Genomic DNA, 18,627 nt, shown 5'->3' with positions numbered 1-18,627 from the left:
CACTTGGGGCAAGATCTCCTCCCCAACTTGGAGATGGCACTCCACCCTTTCCCGGGCGAGAACCATGGACTCGGACTTGGAGGTGCTGATTCTCATCCCAGTCGCTTCACACTGAGCTGCGAACTGATCCAGTGAGAGCTGAAGATCCTGGCCAGATGAAGCCATCAGGACCACATCATCTGCAAAAAGCAGAGCCATAATCCTGCAGCCACCAAACCGGAACCCCTCAACGCCCTGACTGCGCCTAGAAATTATGTCCATAAAAGTTATGAACAGAATCGGTGACAAAGGGCAGCCTTGGTGGAGTCCAACCCTCACTGGAAACGGGTCCGACTTACTGCCGGCAATGTGGACCAAGCTCTGACACTGATCGTACAGGGAGCGGACAGCCACAATCAGACAGTCCGATACCCCATACTCTCTGAGCACTCCCCACAGGACTTCCCGGGGGGGACACGGTTGAATGCCTTCTCCAAGTCCACAAAGCACATGTAGATTGGTTGGGCAAACTCCCATGCAACCTCAAAGACCCTGCCGAGAGTATAGAGCTGGTCTACCATCCACGACCAGGACGAAAACCACACTGTTCCTCCTGGATCCGAGGTTCGACTATCTGGCGTAGCCTCCTCTCCAGTACACCTGAATAGACCTTACCGGGAAGGCTGAGGAGTGTGATCCCATGATAGTTGGAACACACCCTCCGGTTCCCCTTCTTAAAGAGAGGAACCCCCACCCTGGTCTGACAATCCAGAGGTACAGCCCCCGATTTCCACGCAATGTTGCAGAGTCTTGTCAACCAAGACAACCCCACAGCATCCAGAGTCTTAAGGAACTCCGGGCGGATCTCATCCACCCCCGGGGCCTTGCCACCGAGGAGCTTTTTAACTACCTCGGCAACCTCAGCCCCAGAAATAGGAGAGCCCACCACAGATTCCCCAGGCACTGCTTCCTCATAGGAAGATGTGCTGGTAGGATTGAGAAGGTCTTCGAAGTATTCCCTCCACCGATCCACACCATACATATACATACACATATACATACACACACACACATATACACACACATATATATATATATATATATATATATATATATATATAATATTTTTTATTTTCTTTAATTTTTGTGGGCCGACCAGCAACTTGAGGATTCCTGGTTTAAATCCAGCTTTCGCCCTCTTAGTCACTGCCTTTGTGTTCTTGGGCAAGACACTTCACCCACCTTGCTCCCAGTGTCACCCTCACTGGTGTAAATTTCGCTAAAATGTAGGTAATGACTAGTTTCACTAAGTAAAAGTCTTTTGAGTCACTAGAGAAAAAGTGCTATATAAATACAATTCACTTATAGTGTATTACTGTATATGGAAAAACTATACCAAAGTTGATTTTACGGTAAAAAAAAAAGTTGCCAGAATTTTTCAGTGAAATCAATTGTCAGTTTTACAGCGTATAATTTGATGGATAACGTGCTTTTAAAACATGAACCAAGCAGAAATGTAGGTATTTGTCCTTTATTTAACCAAAAAAATGGGAATTTTATTATACAGTAATATTTTGATTCATTATTATATAATATTAACATTTAAAAGATATGCAATTTCATGCAGTACACGCATTTTTTAAATGTCAGAATGGAAAGAACAAAAACATTGAGCAAGAAAATATTTTCTACTTAAAACCATTTCCAGGCTTCTGTGGACCACATTAAATGATGTGGCGGGCCAGGCCCCCGGACCTCGAGTTTGACACCAGTGATGTATACTGTAGTAGGATTACCAGCATATCATGCACTTTTTAAGTTGTTTGTATTTGCCACACCCATGTAGAATAGTTTTTAGCTCTGATGCATGTAGAAACGTGATGGATTGGCAATTTGATGTAGGTATAATCAATATAATTGTAGTGTGTTATGTGTTACTTACCGTTTGGTCATAACTAATAATTACTAAACGCTCTGCAGTTTGCATCACAATTTGCAGCCACAATCTAATAAAAGTTGACACCGACACAAACAAAATAATAAACACTGTTGCACGAAAACAGAGTATTGTCATGTCTGTGTGATCATGTTTTGTTTTAGTCATTTTCGGTTTTGTTTTTGGACTTTTTGTGCACTTTTGTTTGTTTTGTCACCATAGCAACCATTAGTTTTCACCTGTCACGTCACGCACCTGTTTCACGTTTTGAGTCACGCACCTGTTTTCACTAATCATGTCACTAGTATTTAAGCTTCGAGTTGCCAGGCTGTCTTTCTGGCAACATCACATTCCTGACACTTTGTTTCATGTCCATCGTTCATGCTGCTCCTTTGGTCCATGCCAAGTAAGTTTTTGTTTATTAATGCCACAGTTAGTGTTTTTGTTTCATTGTTCATAGTTTCTGCCTTTGTGCAAGTTTTGTGTTTGTAGCCAAGTTTTGTACCTCCACTGTGAGCGCCTTTTGTTTGTTCCTTTTTTTTTTAGTGTTAATATTAAATCATGTACCCACCTCCAAGCCATGTCTAGTCCAAATAATTTGCACCTCGGGAGAACAAACCACGCCATAGTCCAAGTCCTGACAAGTATATTTGCAAAAGCAGCCTTTTGGATCTCGTAGCATTTCTCACGCCGTGTTAATGTTGCATAACGACAAAGTAAAGGACACACACCGTAACTCGATCTGTGCCCCAGCAGCACCGTTGGAGACATTGTTTCATAACACAGCACCCACGGGTGTCAAATGATAACAATATCTTCCTTGATCACATCCAGGAAGTGTCCACACGTCAGGTACCAGAGGGAAGCTAGTATATTCCACCTTTCTTAATCAAACTTGGATTTATGTACTAAAACAAATTGTGGGAAATAAATAGTTTTCATTGCTGAAAAAGACATTTAACATAATAACAAAGATAAATTCACCTCTGTACTACCATTCAAATGTCTGCGTGCCACCAGGGAGGAGGAGAACATTGGGGGAAATGTGCCCTGACATTAAAAACCAGAGGTGGGGACCAAGTCATTGTTTTGCAAGTCACAAATAAGTCTAAAGTCTTTGCCCTCAAGTCCAAAGTCAAGACTGGAAAGTCTCAAGTCAAGTCCCAAGTCCTGCATTTGGATTTTCGAGTCCTTTCAAGTCCTTTTAACCACAGACTAATAAATTTACACAGACTGTGTATGCTTTTAAAACGCTGTAGGAAAAAAAATAGTGCTGACATTGCACTTCATAGTAGCACTTATTAACCAGTCATTTTAAACATTTAACTCATTCCTTTACAGAATAAACACATTTGAAAAAACAAGTGCAACTGTACTTATTTGCACAAAAGTGTTAACATTGTATTTCCATGGCATATTGCATTGTAACTAGTTCCACAGCAGTTTCTATCCTGTTCTTACCTTATCTCATTGATCTCATCTCATACTGTATGTGTGTTGATGTGTGCGTACACATGAAAAATATAACAAATACATGAACATAACAATGAACAGAGTTGTACTTCTTAGATGTCAGGGCCCTATGCAATATGTACACATATTCTTAATATAGTATACATTTTAACTGACCTTTATTTGACTATGTTTGTCTTTTTGTAGGTGGCTAAAATACGCGGTGCTGCTGACCGCCGTCCAACGTTACGTTACTGTGTGTGATACATTGACTAACGTAACGTTATGTGTAGGTACCTCATGCAACCCTGCTTAAAAATATCACTTGACAGAAAGTATGAATAAGTTAGCGAACTGCAGTGGACGCAACAGATTGCCGTGTTTGCGATGACGTTTTAACCATAAACATCTTATAAGTAGACGCAGCATTGGCTGCTGTGACGCGAGCAATTTGGCCACCATCTTGAAGTGGTGATGAGGAGCCAGCGAGCAGCCTAAACTGACAGTTGACAGGTACAAAACAAACACCGGGCTGGTGTTCAGCGTTGTCCTGCTCAAATGAGCAGACTGTTGAAAATAGGAATCGGGGGATTACTTTTCACAAATAAAACTTAACATTAACGTACTATTGGTTGTATTTTGTGAAAATAATATTAGCACAGAGTTGAGAAGGAGCAAAGATCTTCAATATTTGTATGTGAAAATCACAAATAAATCTTCTTGGGGAGGATGACGCCCCTACAGGGGTTTGGTTTACAAACTTTCAGCCCCACCTAAAACAAAATTCCCCAGCCGCCACTGATTATGATGTGTTCTCATTTTAGGCAAAGTATAAGACAATACTTTCTTAACAGTATAATTGTAACCAGGAATAAGTCTTCAAGTAACAATATTCAAATACTAACATTGTTGGGTAAGACAGAATTTGGTTTTATTCTGAATCCAGTGAAACAGATTGGTGGTTTTAGCGGATATAAAGACTTTCAGGTGTTTATATATGTTTATGTTTAAGTATTTGGCAGAGGCTTTTATCCAAAGTGACATACATAAAAAATACATATAGAACAATCACTGTAAACATGATCACTTAAGGGAAGAATGTAATACAAAATATCAATACAAAGTGTCAAGACAGAATAAACTCTGCTGCTGCAGCAACAGAGATACAGTCTATAGGTCCCTAAGATATATAGATATCTAATGTATTCATACATTGTTTATGTAGAATATACGCATGTTTATATAACCTAATCATATTGTTTCTTGAATTTAAAAATAGCTGACCGTTTTTTCCCCCCTTCTCTGGGATTACATTCCCAGTTTTGATCTCGGACGTCTGGTCTCTTATAGCATATAAGAATATTCTATTACTGTTAAGCAAACTATGAATAATAAAACATGTGTCCTTTATCATAGCTACACGTATGACAAAAAGCGCGTGAAAATCAGTGATATTCAGTGAGGTAAGATGAATTAAATGCGCTGACAGTTCATTGCTCCTGCCAAATGAATTGCACTGAGTGGAGCGGATCACCACTCCAAGATGGCGGCCCCGCGTCTCGTCAGCGCCAGTAGGCAGTAGCGCTCGATGCTGCGTCTACTTATAAGATGTCTATGGTTTTAGCGTTAGCAGGGAGTTTACAGCCTCACTGATTTAACTACAAAGCAAATAAAAGTCACGTTACTTAGCCAATAAACGCTAGCTTACATTCAAAACTTACCCTTCTTTGTGCAACTTCAAAATGTCGAACGAAGTTGGAAGTTGTTGCGTCTCCGTCTGTAATATTCGAACTGCATGTTTAGCATAATGCAATTTGTTTTTTGTTGACCAAGTCGTAGTTTTTATACCCGAACGAAACCAACTTTGGTACAATGTGTCCTCACTGGCGCGTTGTTTGAGAGCTATTCTTCGCTGGTTGTCCTGCAATTTGATTGGATGAATGCTGTGGGACGAAAACAACGTGGATCTAATTTGATTGGCTATTGTACTGAGAGCACACACGCTGACAAGCAGCAGACACGCTGATAGACAGACAAGTACAAAATGAAAGCTATGGAGCGCTTCTGAATAACTTTTTAATCTTTGGGTTTTGGGGAAAGTAGCATGTCAAGTCAAAAGGCTCAAGTCCAAGTGAAGTCACAAGTCATTGACGTTAAAGTCTAATTCGAGTTGCAAGTCTCTTTACATTTTGTCAAGTCGAGTCTAAAGTCGGGCAGCACGGTGAAACAGGGGTTAGTGCATCTGCCGCACAATATGAAAGTCCTGAGTAGCCGTGAGTTCAATCCCGGCCTCGGGATCTTTCTGTGTGGAGTTTGCATGTTCTCCCCGTGACTGCGTGGGTTCCCTCCGGGAACTCCGGCTTCCTCCCACCTCCAAAGACATGCACCTGGGGATAGGTTGATTGGCAACACTAAATTGGCCCTAGTATGTGAATGTTGTCTGTCTATCTGTGTTGGCCCTGCGATGAGGTGGCGACTTGTACAGGGTGTACCCCGCCTTCCGCCCGATTGTAGCTGAGATAGGCTCCAGCGCCCCCCGCGACCCTGACGGGAATAAGCGGTAGAAAATGGATGGATGGATGAATGGAGTATTTCAATTTTAGTCTAATCTTAGTCGTCTAAATTGATTTTAGTCAATGAAATGACACATTTTAGTCAGCTAATATTACAGTACATTTCGTGGACTAAAATATAAAGTATAAAATATAAGGACTTTTTTAAAGTATATTTCAAAGCACCTTTATTTAGACTACCTGCAAAGCATTTTGTTAACACAAAAGTAGCCTGATTTTATTGTCAGGAATTACGGCGCCATTTTTAGCTCCTCGGGTAAATGCTACTGAGCATGCGCAGGACGCATGCGCATCGACGCCCAAAAAATGTCCGTCACAAATTCGCATCTAAACGACTTTTTTTTGTAGACTTAGCTGGTGTAGATTTTGTCACTTGCGAAGAAGCAAGTAATAATTTAAAATTATGTTTCTTTAATTGTATTTATTGACTAGTACGCATGTAGACACGCGCAGAATGAGGAAGTTCACGTTGTATATTAACGGTCGGGACAGTCAGCAAATAACAACTTGAGGATGTTCACATCGACACAAATAATGGTAGCCTACATTTTCGTTTTCATCGTCGTTGTTGACCAAGCAGCTCGATTCGACAGAACACCTGAAGCAGTAAATACACAAAGATTGAATTTATAGCATATAGCGTCAAAAATGAAATGTGTCCTCGTACACACATACCTGTTAAATCCAAACTTGATTGTTTTGGCGGTGAAAAATCAAATTTCCTCATCCCGCAAGGAAAAGCATCTGATTGGCTCTTTTTTCGTAACTAAACCCCACCCATCTTTCATATCTACGCAGTTAAAGAGCCGTGATTGGCTATATTGCCTACTTGTCCCGCCCATTTAACAGACAAATTAATCTGATTGGATTTCGTTTATGTCAACATGCTCTTGTTTTTAGTCGTCGACGAAAGTGCCGATACATTTCGTCACCGTTCATTTTTGTCTCGATTTGTTATCGTCTTATTTTCGTCAGGGGAAAATAGGAGCACGATGACGAAATATATTGGTCAAGTAATTGTGTTACCGTGAACTGAACATGGAAACAAAGCAATTCAATATTAACACATTGCCTTGTTCACACATTTTAGTTACTTTTTATACTGTTCCTGTTAACATTTCGAATAAATAAAGTATCAAAATGATCGATATTTTGTTTTGAGAATCGATTTAAGAGCATAAAAAATGGTATCGACAGTATCGATCCGCACATCACTAATTAACACTGCGAGCGAGGTGCTAGCCCAAGGGCCTCAAACTAATTTTCATTGTGGGCCACATCGGAGATACCATAGCCCTTGGAGGGCCGCTTTATGATAAAATTAGTTTCCTTTTTTTTTTATTATCGTTGTTTACCAACAAACTAATGGAAAACCTGCTTTAGAATCAAAAGTCAAAGTGACAACTTAATTTCAGCTAATGTAGAATTTTCATAAGAAAAAGAGTTTGCATGACACAAAGGCAAGAAATACAGTAGGAATGGGATTGAGAAGGCACCATTTGGTTTACCTGACACATGAAACGTGACAAATTGAGGGCGCACGCTATCCACTTGTCGCCATTCCAACTTGGACCGCAGCGTCGATTGCTATGTTGAGTGGAGCTTTGCCTCATTTTCAGAAGACTGCATTGCAAAAGGATTAACCCATCCTCTTCCTCTCATGCGAGATCCATCCAGGAATGGGGCCGTATAAATCCCTTTCCTGCTGTAGCTTGTTGCATCAAATGATATCGAGTTAAGAACTACATTTGCATTTTTTCCGTCAAAATGTATTTACATTAATCGATAAAGATTAAATAAAGTTGATGCACATTCTTTCCAGGCAATCGCGGGCCACAAAGAATAATGGGGCGACGTAGATGTGGCCCCCGGGCTTTGAGTTTGACACGTGTGCTAGCCTGTCTTGAGTATTCTCTTCCATATTTTTATCAAAATGGCTGCCTGATGAATAAATCCAAGCCAGGCTACAATGAAATAACGCCAGATCGGCACACTTCTGTTAATAATCATTTCCTTTTTATTTGTCCTTAGAAAAAGTAACAATCACAACTTAATTTGGATACTTGACATCGACTGTCCTGCTACTCTTCCACATGACTTGTTTTGTTTCTTCTCATTCCGCATTTCAATTGGACATCTTGACAGTTGGAAATGACTCGTGGTTAACTTTTTGGAGTAGAAATCCCTGATGGTTTTACTTAGAAAACAAGGGGTCAGAAGTATCTGGGCTTTCATCAGTAATAATAATTTTGTGATCTTTTCATTTAATTTTTTTTTGCATAAATAGGACACTTTTTTACTCTGCAATAAAGTAAACTGCATGAAAATAGGTGGAGAACGGTCAAAGTTATGATTTATTTTCATTGTACATGAATTGCATTTAGGGATTGTTGCCCTAACCAAGATGGCCGCCACATACACATCATGGCAGGCTGCTCCTGCGCTGACATATCTATGGGGAGTTCTACTGTATATAGTTTTGTTTTATGACGTGTTATTGAGAATCAGCACCTCCAAGTCCGAGTCCATGGTTCTGGCCCGGAAAAGGGTGGAGTGCCGGGTTGGGGAGGAGACCCTTCCCCAAGTGGAGGAGTGCAAGTACCTCGAGTCTTGTTCACGAGTGAAGGAAGAGTGGGTCGTGAGATCGACAGGCAGATCGGTGCGGCGTCTTCAGTAATGCGGACGCTGTATCGATCCGTTGTGGTGAAGAAGGAGCTGAGCCGGAAGGCAAAGCTCTCAATTTACCGGTCGATCTACGTTCTGATCCTCACCTATGGTCATGAGCTTTGGGTTATGACCGAAAGGACAAGATCACGGGTACAGGCGGCCGAAATGAGTTTCCTCCGCCGGGTGGCGGGGCTCTCCCTTAGAGATAGTGTGAAAAGCGCTGCCATCCGGGAGGAGCTCAAATTAAAGCCGCTGCTCCTCCACATGGAGAGGAGCCAGATGATGTGGTTCGGGCATCTGGTCAGGATGCCACCCAAACGCCTCCCTAGGGAGGTGTTTAGGGCACGTCCGACCGGTAGAAGGCCACGGGGAAGACTATGTCTGGGAACGCCTCGGGATCCCCCGGGAAGAGTTGGACGAAGTGGCTGGGGAGAGGAAAGTCTGGGCTTCCCTGCTTAGGCTGCTTCCCCCGTGACCCGACCTCAGATAAGCGGAAGATGATGGATGGACGTGTTATTGTTCATTATTCCCCCCACAGTATAGTAGTAGTTAGTGTTTTAATTAGGCACATTTCTGCCTCATGAATAAATCCAAGCCACACTGCAATGAATTAACACCAAATCGGCACATTTCAGTTAATAATCATTTCCTTTTTATTGTCATTAGAAAAAGAAACTATCCACAACTTCATTTGGATACTTGACATTTTATTTCTCTTCTAGTTGTCACTCGGCAGCCTCCTTGATCTCATGCAGGAACTGTCCTGCTACTCTTCCACAACATGACTTGTTTTGTTTCTTCTTATTCCGCATTTTAATCTTGACAGTTGGGAATGACTTGTGGTCAACTTTTTTTTCTTTAAAAAATAAAACAAATGGAGTAGAAATTCCCTGATGTTTACTTAGAAAACAAGGGGTGAGAAGTATTTGAGTGGTGTGGTCCGTACAACAGCACCTGACAACGTGTGTGTAGTGACTGGACAGCACCATGAATTCATTATTCATATTTTCCCCGTCCTACATGACAGAGGAGGAGGACGGGGGAGAGAATGTAGGTCAGATAGTGCAGCTCCGACACTCAAAGTGTCCATAAAAATCACCATGGAGGATTAAGGGATGTAACGAGTGCGTTTCCCTGAGAAACATGTCTTCAGTCAGTACCGTAGAAGTCGATTTTTGCCTAAATGGCTCATATTTAGCTCTTTTTCGTTTCCCTGTTGGAAAAACCAGGCCACATTTGACTGGTCCGTGACAAGTGGAGCTCCTGTCCTCCTCCTCGACCTTCTGTCGCTCCAAGTAGCGCCAGAGGAGGTCTGAAAATAGCCGGCTCTTCATGTCTCCCGCACCAATGTCACATATTGAGCTGACATGCAAGCACCGGGGACGAGGAGAAAGTAGGGGGGATGTGAGAAGAAAGGTATTGCGAAACGATGCTGTCGTCAAAGTGTGTGAAATGTCAGGTTTTTGTTTTTTTCTCTGCTACCGCCAAGCTAATTAGGGAGTTGTGTAGCCCTTTTCAAGTTTCACTCCTCGGAAACAGTGAGGCGTTTGAGTGCACCCTGACTAAATACGGGGAAAAACACTCGCGTGGGAACAAAAAAAACGCTAACTGTCCACTCACGTTTGTACAAAGCAAGATCTAAATCCGCGACTGTAGAAAGTCAAGCCACTCGAAGAAATCTTTGTATAAAAACTTTGAAGGAGTTCTTGTATTCTCTCTTCCTTTCCGTGCTCGGCTGTGACTGGGGTGTCGACAACGCCCGGTAAAAACATTTGAAAAGCTTTCTCCTGTGACTCCTCCTGAGGAGTGCAGAGGAGGAGGTCTCTCTAAGAGACCAGTTTGGGTAGGACCGTGCGAATAGGTATGGCCTCCACCGAGTCTCCCAACATATTGCCCCTCAGTTTGTTGTTGGGAGCCGCGGTGCCCAGGCCGGGAGCCCCCTTGGCGAGGATGGAGGGGAAGGAGGTGCTGTGGTGCTCGGGGAGTCGCTTCACCGGCGGCCCTTGGCTCCTCTCGCCCCCGGGCAGCGGCTTGGGCAGCCGGCGGTACAACCATGGGTGCCGGAGGGCCTGGCTGGGGGTCAGACGGGACGAGGGGTCCCAGTCCAAGCACTTCTTTATGAAGTCAGTGAAGGTGGAGTCCTCGCAGCCTTTGAGCGCCGCGCTCCACTCTTTGCTGGCCGGGGGGCCTCGGAGTTTTCCGCGGCGCGAGCGGGACGCCGTCAGCACGGTGGCGCCGGTGGGCAGGGTGTTGGATCCGCAGTAGCGCGGGTGGCCCTTGGAGTTGATAAATGTCTTCACTCTTTTGGCCTGCTCCAGAACCTTCTGAGGGGGCATGCCCAGCAGCTCCATGACGCAGGCCAGTTGATCGCCCTCGTCCTCGCCGGGGAAAAGAGGGTAGCCCGTCAGCAACTCGGCCAGGATGCAGCCGAAGCTCCACATGTCAATAGGGAGGCCATAGCGCGCGCCAAAGATCACCTCGGGCGCTCGGTAGAAGCGGGACTGGATGTAGGTGTACACCCGTTGGTGCTCGAAGCAGCTGGAGCCGAAGTCGATCACCTGGCGGGAGAAGACAAAGCGGTGAGTGGGAGCGACCGGATGAACGCCGCACGCTTTCTGTGTGCAAACACCTTGATGCCGCTGCGCCCCTGCTGTTTGAGCAGAATGTTCTCCGGCTTGAGGTCGCAGTGAATGATGCGCAGCCGGCTCAGGGACTCCAGGCACTGCAGGATGGAGTGAGCAAACTTACGCACCAGTGGCAAGCTGAAGCCCTGGAACTTGTTGCGCTTGATGAGCTCGTAGAGGTTCATGCTGAGCAGCTCGAAGGTCATGCAGATGTGGTTGCGGAAGGTGAAGTGCTCCAGCATGTGCACCACGTTCATGGTGCCGTTGCGGTCTTGCTTGCGCAGGTACTCCAGGATGCGGATCTCCTCCTGCGCCTGTCGGTGGAAGCGCTTCTCGTTGCGCACCATCTTCAGGGCCAGGTGCTGCTGCAATTTGTGGTCGTACACTTTGGCCACCTGACCGAAGCTTCCTTTGCCGATAATCTGAGGACGGCAAAAGCCAAATGTACTGTTGGTAAACTGTATACCATAGGTGGGAGAAAATCAGTGTCTCGAGTCTTTAACCTCCTCCATTCAAGTCACAAGTAAGGACGCACAAGTCCCAAGTCAAGTAATCTGTTTGAGATTTCAAAGTCCTTTCAAGTCATTAGGCACTGTTAAGTATGTATATTGACTAAAATATCTGCTGTCTAAACAGGTGACTACCATGAAACGGCAGTAGGTTTCTATGACTCACATTGTCTTTGTTCATGCTTGCCTCAAGAGTGTTTGCAAAGTCTTACTTAACATAAATAATAAGGCGCTCAGCAGGTAAGTACACTCACACACAAGGACTAGGGGAACATAAATGTCGACATAAAGACAACTTTAGCAAGAATGTGCTGTCCCGCATGTAAATAGCACGAATTCACAACATGAAGTACTTAAAAAGGGCCATATCACGATTGTATTTCTACATTTAAACACTTTCTTGTGGTCTACATAACATGTAATGGTTGTTCTTTGGTCAAAATGTTGCATAGATAATGTTTTACAGACCATCTTCAAGCAGCTTTCTGACAGTCTTTTCAAGATGCGGGACTTACGCAGATCCCAAATACACAAAAACATGTAGAAAAGTTGGTCCACCTTAAACTGGGAATAAGCTTTCATCAGCAAGAATAATTGTTTGATCTTTTTTTAATTAAAATGTTTTTGCATCAATAGGAAACATTTTAAAGTTAAAGTACCAATGATTGTCACACACACACACGAGGTGTGGCGAAATTATTCTCTGCATTTGACCCATTAGCCTTGATCACCCCCTGGGAGGTGAGGAGAGCAGTGAGCACCAGCGGTGGCCGCGCCCGAGAATCATTTTTGGTGATTCAACCCCCAATTCCAACCCTTGATGCTGAGTGTCAAGCAGGGAGGTAATGGGTCCCATTTTTATAGTCTTTGGTATGACTCGGCCGGGGTTTGAACTCACAACCTACCTATCTCAGGGCGGACACTCTAACCACTAGGCCACTGAGTAGGTTTTCACTTGGCAATAAAATAAACTGCATGAAAGTCGGTTGAGAAATTACAAAAGTTATGACTTATTTTCATTGTACATGAATTGCATTTAAGGATAGTTGCCCTAACCAAGATGGCTGCCACATATTCCTCATGGCAGGCTGCTCATGTGCTGATTTATCGATGGGGAGTTCCACTGTATATATATATTTTTTTATGACGTGTTATTGTTTATTATTCCCCCACAGTATAGCAGTAGTTATTGTGTGTTTTAATTAGTTTTGTTTTGTGTTAAATTGTGTTGGACCGAAGATTTAGACAGCTTTCTGCAGTCACTTCTTTACCTGTTTTCAGTTGCGTTCATGCAGCTAATGTCAAAGACATCAATAAAATCAATTCTCAGCAGAGAGCCAATGCTAATGTTAAAGTCACTCCAGTCTTGCTGCTCGCCCTTTTCATTTGTACGCGGTTGTTGTTCCGGCGAATCTGCTAATGTGCAAATTATTGTATGAGCAATAATTCCCTACATTAACTCAAATCCTCATCAAAAGAACCGTGTCTAGGACCAAATTCTCCAAGTCTTTTAAAGTCAACAGACTTCAGCCCGAATCAAGTCCCGAGTCATTGACGTCAAAGTCTGAGTGGCAAGTCTTTGATGATACTGTCAAGTCAGGTCCAAAGTCATGAAAATTGCGACTTGAGTCCAAGTCTACACCTCTTCTGTGTACTACACTAGTATTTAACAGATTAGACGATTCCATTTGTTCGATTATTCCTCTGTTGTAACAATCTGTATCACTGGAGAAACAAGGCAATCTGGGTCCAAAGTACATCCTCTTCCATGCCCCAATCCTGACCTCAACCCAACTGAACACTTGTGGGATCAGCTGCTACGTAAGAGTAATGACTAGCGACTCCTGTGGACTGCCATCCCACAACAGCGTTAGCAGTCTGGTCGCTACAACAAAGACAATCCATTATTCCACTTTGGCGTCAATACTCAAAGATTTACGAACTCACCTTGAGAAACTCATAGCGGAAGGCCAGGTGGTCGTGGGCTACGTTAATGTAGCCGCCTTGCTCGTCGTCATAGCCGCCGTTGTTGTTGCCCCCCGCGACGGCAGGCCTCTTCTTGGCATTGGGTCCCACAAAGTAGATATCTGGGTAGGAGTGGATCTCGGTTTGCTCAAGGTTGGTTAGTTGAGTCCGGTACAATCTCACAGCCTGCTCCGGTGTGAGCGGGCCACACACCTTGCTGCTGTTCCCTCCATTCCCTCCACTCCCAACCCCTTGAGAGCTGGAGGTTTCATTGGAGCCTTTACTGGATTCAGAGCTGTGGCAAATAAGAAGAGAATCACTGCGATGAGAACAAGCCTTAGTCCTTGGTCTGAATGTAACATGGGAAGTGTCTCCCACCTGTCTGCACTGTGATCCTTGGGCAGGCTAAAGACTGGTAACGGTTTGCTGGGCGTCAGACCGTTGGTCCCACTGTTCTGAGGCGTTGCTGTGGTAATGGCACTGATCTTGCGATTGTTAGGGGAGTCTTCGTAGAGATACTTGACCTTCAGCTGGCCACCCCGCACGGTTATCTGATCCCTCATCACACCCTTGTTACCAACGGCCTAAAAAAGAAACGTCAGAAAGAAAACGCAGTTATAGAAATGACAGTATACAGTATTTCCACGACTAGGGTTGTCTTGATACCAATATTTTGGTACCGGTACGAAAATGTATTTCGATACTTTTCTAAATAAAGAGCAACACAAAAAATGGCATTATTGGCTTTATTTGAACAAAAAAATCTTAAGGTGTATTAAACATATGTTTCTTATTGCAGTCGAAGAACAATTTTGTCCTTAAATAAAATAGTGAACATACCCGACAACTTGTCTTTTAGTAGTAAGTAAACAAACAAAAGCTCCTAATTAGTCTGCTGACGTATGCAGTAACCTATTGTGTCATTTATATTCTATTATTTTGTCAACATTATGAGGGACAAGCTGTAAAAATGGATTATCAATCTACTTGTTAATTTACTGTTTATATCTGTTTTAACATGTTTTATCTACACTTCTGTTAAAATGTAATAATCACTTATTCTTCTGTTGTTGGATAATTTACATTAGTTTTGGATGATACCACAAATGTAAGTATGAATCTGATACCAAGTAGTTCCAGGATCATACATTGACCATATTTAAAGTCCTCATGTGTCCAGCGACGCATTTCCTGACTTTATAAACATAATATGAATTTAAAAAAATAGGAAAACGATTTTGTGATGATAAAAAATATCGACGTAATACGCTCTTGTACTTGATATCATTACAGTGAATGTCAGGTGTAGATCCACCGATGGCATTTGTTTACATTCAAGAACGGCGTCATTAGCAGTGACGCCGGTGAGCTACGGTGTATAGTGAAGCATGTTTAGCTATTCTTTCCTTACTTTATTAGTCGACAGGGAGGCCAGGATTAGTGATTTAGAAGTAGCTAAAACACTGCGGACTGCGGATGGATGTTAGCTTCTAGCTAGTTAGCCATGTCTTAAAGCACCTCTTCCTGAGGGCATTTCAGTGTTATAGCTTCACCTTTATCTTTAGTTTTTAGGCCAAAATGCGTCCTTTGTCCTTTTTCTGTCTACACACTGTGTCTGCGGTTAAGTACTCCGTGATTGTGCGCTGCCGAACACGCTCCTCTGCTGGTAAATACAGCAATGTCATGACGTGACGACGCGCCGTCATGCCCGTAAAAAAAATAAAAAATTGGGGAACCGGGACTTTTCAAACAGAGTATAGTACCGTTTTTGATTCATTAGTACCATGATACTATACTAGTACCGGTATACCGTACAACCCTATCCATGACACAAGCCTGTACAGTGTGTACTCTTTAAAACACTGACTAAAACACATCTGACGTGCGGCTGAAGCACAACCATCTGGAGTGTGAGAGTCTGGGTGAACTCATGCTCAGCAGTAACTCAGTCTGTAATTACTTGGGACTGATGACTGAATTATTAAAGCACTGTTGAGCAAGGCACTCCCAACTGGAGAGTAACAAAACCATGTACCGGGTAGTCCCCATAATCAGCTCTACATATTGACAACCAATGAGAGAGTAACAGAATCTCTGGTGCTGTTACGCTGAATTTCTACTGACTGCGGACTACTTGCGTTTTTAGTCAATGTGTCAATTTCAACCGCCCACGGAACGTCACCGACATGCCGTTGCTGTTCCGCATTCCAACACAAAATACACGCAGAGCTTTTATTTGTGCCGGACGCCGCAACAAATCTGTTCAATTTTGCTAAAGACTGCTAGCGTGGGACAGAAAGTCATGCTCAAACACAAAATAGAGTATCCAATTTACTTTTAAAATAAAACACTCCCGTGGATCGTATTTTACACTTTGAAAGGTCCTAATGGATATGACCTTGTCATATCCATTAGGACCTTGTCTATATCAACTTGTCATAGGTTTTCAGACCTAATTTAATCTTGTAGACTCAAATGGAAGAGGACATGCTGATTCTGGAGGTCCAAAATTAAAGAATAATGTACAGGCATATCCCGAGCAGCTAAATGGGGATACGTGGACCTGTATCAAATGTCAGCTGGTACGTAGACCGGGAAAGCAGAGGAGTGGTTGTGTGACACGCTTGCCAGGGATGAATTTTGGGGATATGGAACTTCTGCCTTTCATGGCAGAGAGTTACAGATTAAAGTCCGAGACCGGGTTGTGCCAGGAATATGACTTGGAAAAAAAAATTGATGTTTTAAATTTGGCAATATTGATTCACAGGGCATGGTATCGATTCTTCCACCTCATCCCCTGGAAGTCTTGCACGTGAAACAGCTGTGGTATCCCTTTATGCTAACGGTAGCTTCCATCAGCAAGCCTTCGGGGAGAAACACAAGAAACTGAGGGACTGACACGCATTACCACCCGATTCTACGCAGTTCAAGAAGATACTGTAAGATGGCAACTTTAGATGGTAAAGAGCCACACCTGCTTTCGCCGGCTTCAAGAGGCTGGTTTATGGTGCTTAAAGTCGACCCCCCTACGTGGTGATCGTGCAAAGTAAACATCTGACTGAAACGGTTGTCATTTATTATATTGGTAAGACGACCCCTATGAAAAGAGGACGGTGGTAACTAAGAGCACAATTTCGGCCTTCCCAATAAGATCGTCTTGGCATCCTGTCTGACTGCTCTGACAAATAAGAGTTCCAGAAAAATGGTTAAAGTTAAATTGTCACACACACACACACACACACACACACACTAAGTGTGGCGAAATTATTATCTGCATTTGACCCATCACCCTTGATCACCCCCTGGGATGTGAGGGGAGCAGTGGGCAGCAGCGTTGGCCGCACTCCGGAATCATTTTTGGTGATTTAACACCCAATTCCAACCCTTATTGCTGAGTGCCAAGCAGGGAGGTTTTCTGAGGTGGTACTCGGTGAAGAAAGTTTGAGAACCACTAGTCTAAATATTATGGTGAACAGGAAAAAAACTCAAGAGTGGAGACATTTTCATAATTTAAAAGCAGATCGAATCATGATTATTCGGATTTAGAACCTTATGAATCAAAATCAAATCAATTCAGGAAATTAGCAGTGACACCCAGCCCCAGTCAGGAAGTGTATCCGTCATTAAAAAACTTAGCCAAAACCATTCATGCTCTTGACTTGCTGTGACAACCTGAAATGTGAGAGTCAAACTGTGAGCCTTTAAAGAAGACAAACCAGCAAAACTAGATCTAGATCCTGCCTGGTAGGCTACCGAGGCCATACCAGAACCCCCTAGCTTACCGCCCCACAAAAAACAATAAAACACGTCCGAATGCCTCGTTTTTTGCAAGCAAGTTCACCCAGGAACCAAACCACATGTTCATCAAAAATGTTTTCGCAACTAAACCAACCACATTTGTTGTTCAATTAAAGTAACAATAGGAGTGGAAAAACAAGTTGCCTCTAAATTGAAGCTAAAATCATATTTATCTGATTTACGACACCTAAAGACTTTTAATATTTACAAATAAATAGATATGATCGAAATAGTATCAATCTCGCAGGTCTCTTCCCCATTGACAACAATGCTAATCAAGCAGACTTTGTGAGTGCCAACACCGATTACTTTTGTAAACATTATGATCCAGGACTTTATATTTTTGAGCCCGAACACAAAGAGGATGAGCAATAAGTTTTAGAAGCCGAAGGCTAAACGGATGCAGCTTTATTGTGACACAATACCATTAGCATTGCTAGGTGCTAAACATCCAAACTAACCACTTTAAACCACAATAAAAAACATTTACTGTAGTATTTCCACTCTCGCTGGGATGCTGACCGACGGGACGCTCACATAATTCCGTTTGGATGAAGATTCAATGGCAAACCTCACGAAGGGTTATAAAAAAAAAGTTGCCGCAACTCGCTTCTTTTTCGCCATCTCGGGGATGTAAAAGTGGAGCAGCCTGTCGGTACATGGCCACATTTGTCTCAGGTGAGAGATGCATGAATTTTAATTTAGAATTTACTTTTAGCAAGTTTGAGACCAAGCAGAAGCAGCCGTTGGCTCAGTGTGACAACACTAGCAGCGTAAGCTAGCATTAGCTCACTGCTATCAATGCGCAGCTAAAATAGGTCGTCTGTGTTAGCGCTTATAGTAACAATATCACTCATATTTGATTGATATTCAGGTCACGACATGTAAATGGAGTATTGTTGGCGCTTTCTGGATGTTTTTAAAGAGTATAATGAGAGGACCCCTCCATCTGTTGACTCAATTGTTAGATATTTATTTACCATTTAGAATGCAATCAAATAAAGCCAAGCATGTGTGTGCTTGTCTTACATAAGGATTGTGAATGATAAACAGCACATCTCTTTCACATGTTAGTGTATTTCCAGTATTGAGTTTGAGTTTGAGTTTGAGTTTATTTCGAACAT

General features: G+C 43.0%; 1 protein-coding gene across 3 annotated transcripts in view; it reads right to left on the bottom strand.

Annotated features, from left to right (window-relative positions):
- Nucleotides 1–9,236: 9,236 nt before the first annotated feature.
- The window catches only part of dyrk3 (dual specificity tyrosine phosphorylation regulated kinase 3), a 70,068-nt gene continuing 60,677 nt past the window's right edge, over nucleotides 9,237–18,627 (bottom strand). For all 3 annotated transcript variants that reach the window (XM_061984841.2, XM_061984840.1, XM_061984839.1), the window contains exons 3-6: nucleotides 14,084–14,289; nucleotides 13,688–14,000; nucleotides 11,237–11,653; nucleotides 9,237–11,165 (exon numbers count right to left, since the gene is read on the bottom strand). In XM_061984841.2, the coding sequence (XP_061840825.1) occupies nucleotides 10,434–11,165; nucleotides 11,237–11,653; nucleotides 13,688–14,000; nucleotides 14,084–14,289 (1,668 nt within the window). In that variant the 3' untranslated portion in view covers nucleotides 9,237–10,433. The remainder of the gene's footprint in view (nucleotides 11,166–11,236; nucleotides 11,654–13,687; nucleotides 14,001–14,083; nucleotides 14,290–18,627) is intronic.

The sequence above is a fragment of the Nerophis lumbriciformis genome, linkage group LG23, assembly GCF_033978685.3.
Source record: "Nerophis lumbriciformis linkage group LG23, RoL_Nlum_v2.1, whole genome shotgun sequence".
Classification (NCBI taxonomy): Eukaryota; Metazoa; Chordata; class Actinopteri; order Syngnathiformes; family Syngnathidae; genus Nerophis; species Nerophis lumbriciformis.
The sequence above is the reverse complement of the archived record's forward strand: the minus strand, read 5'-3'. Positions and strand labels throughout refer to the sequence as shown.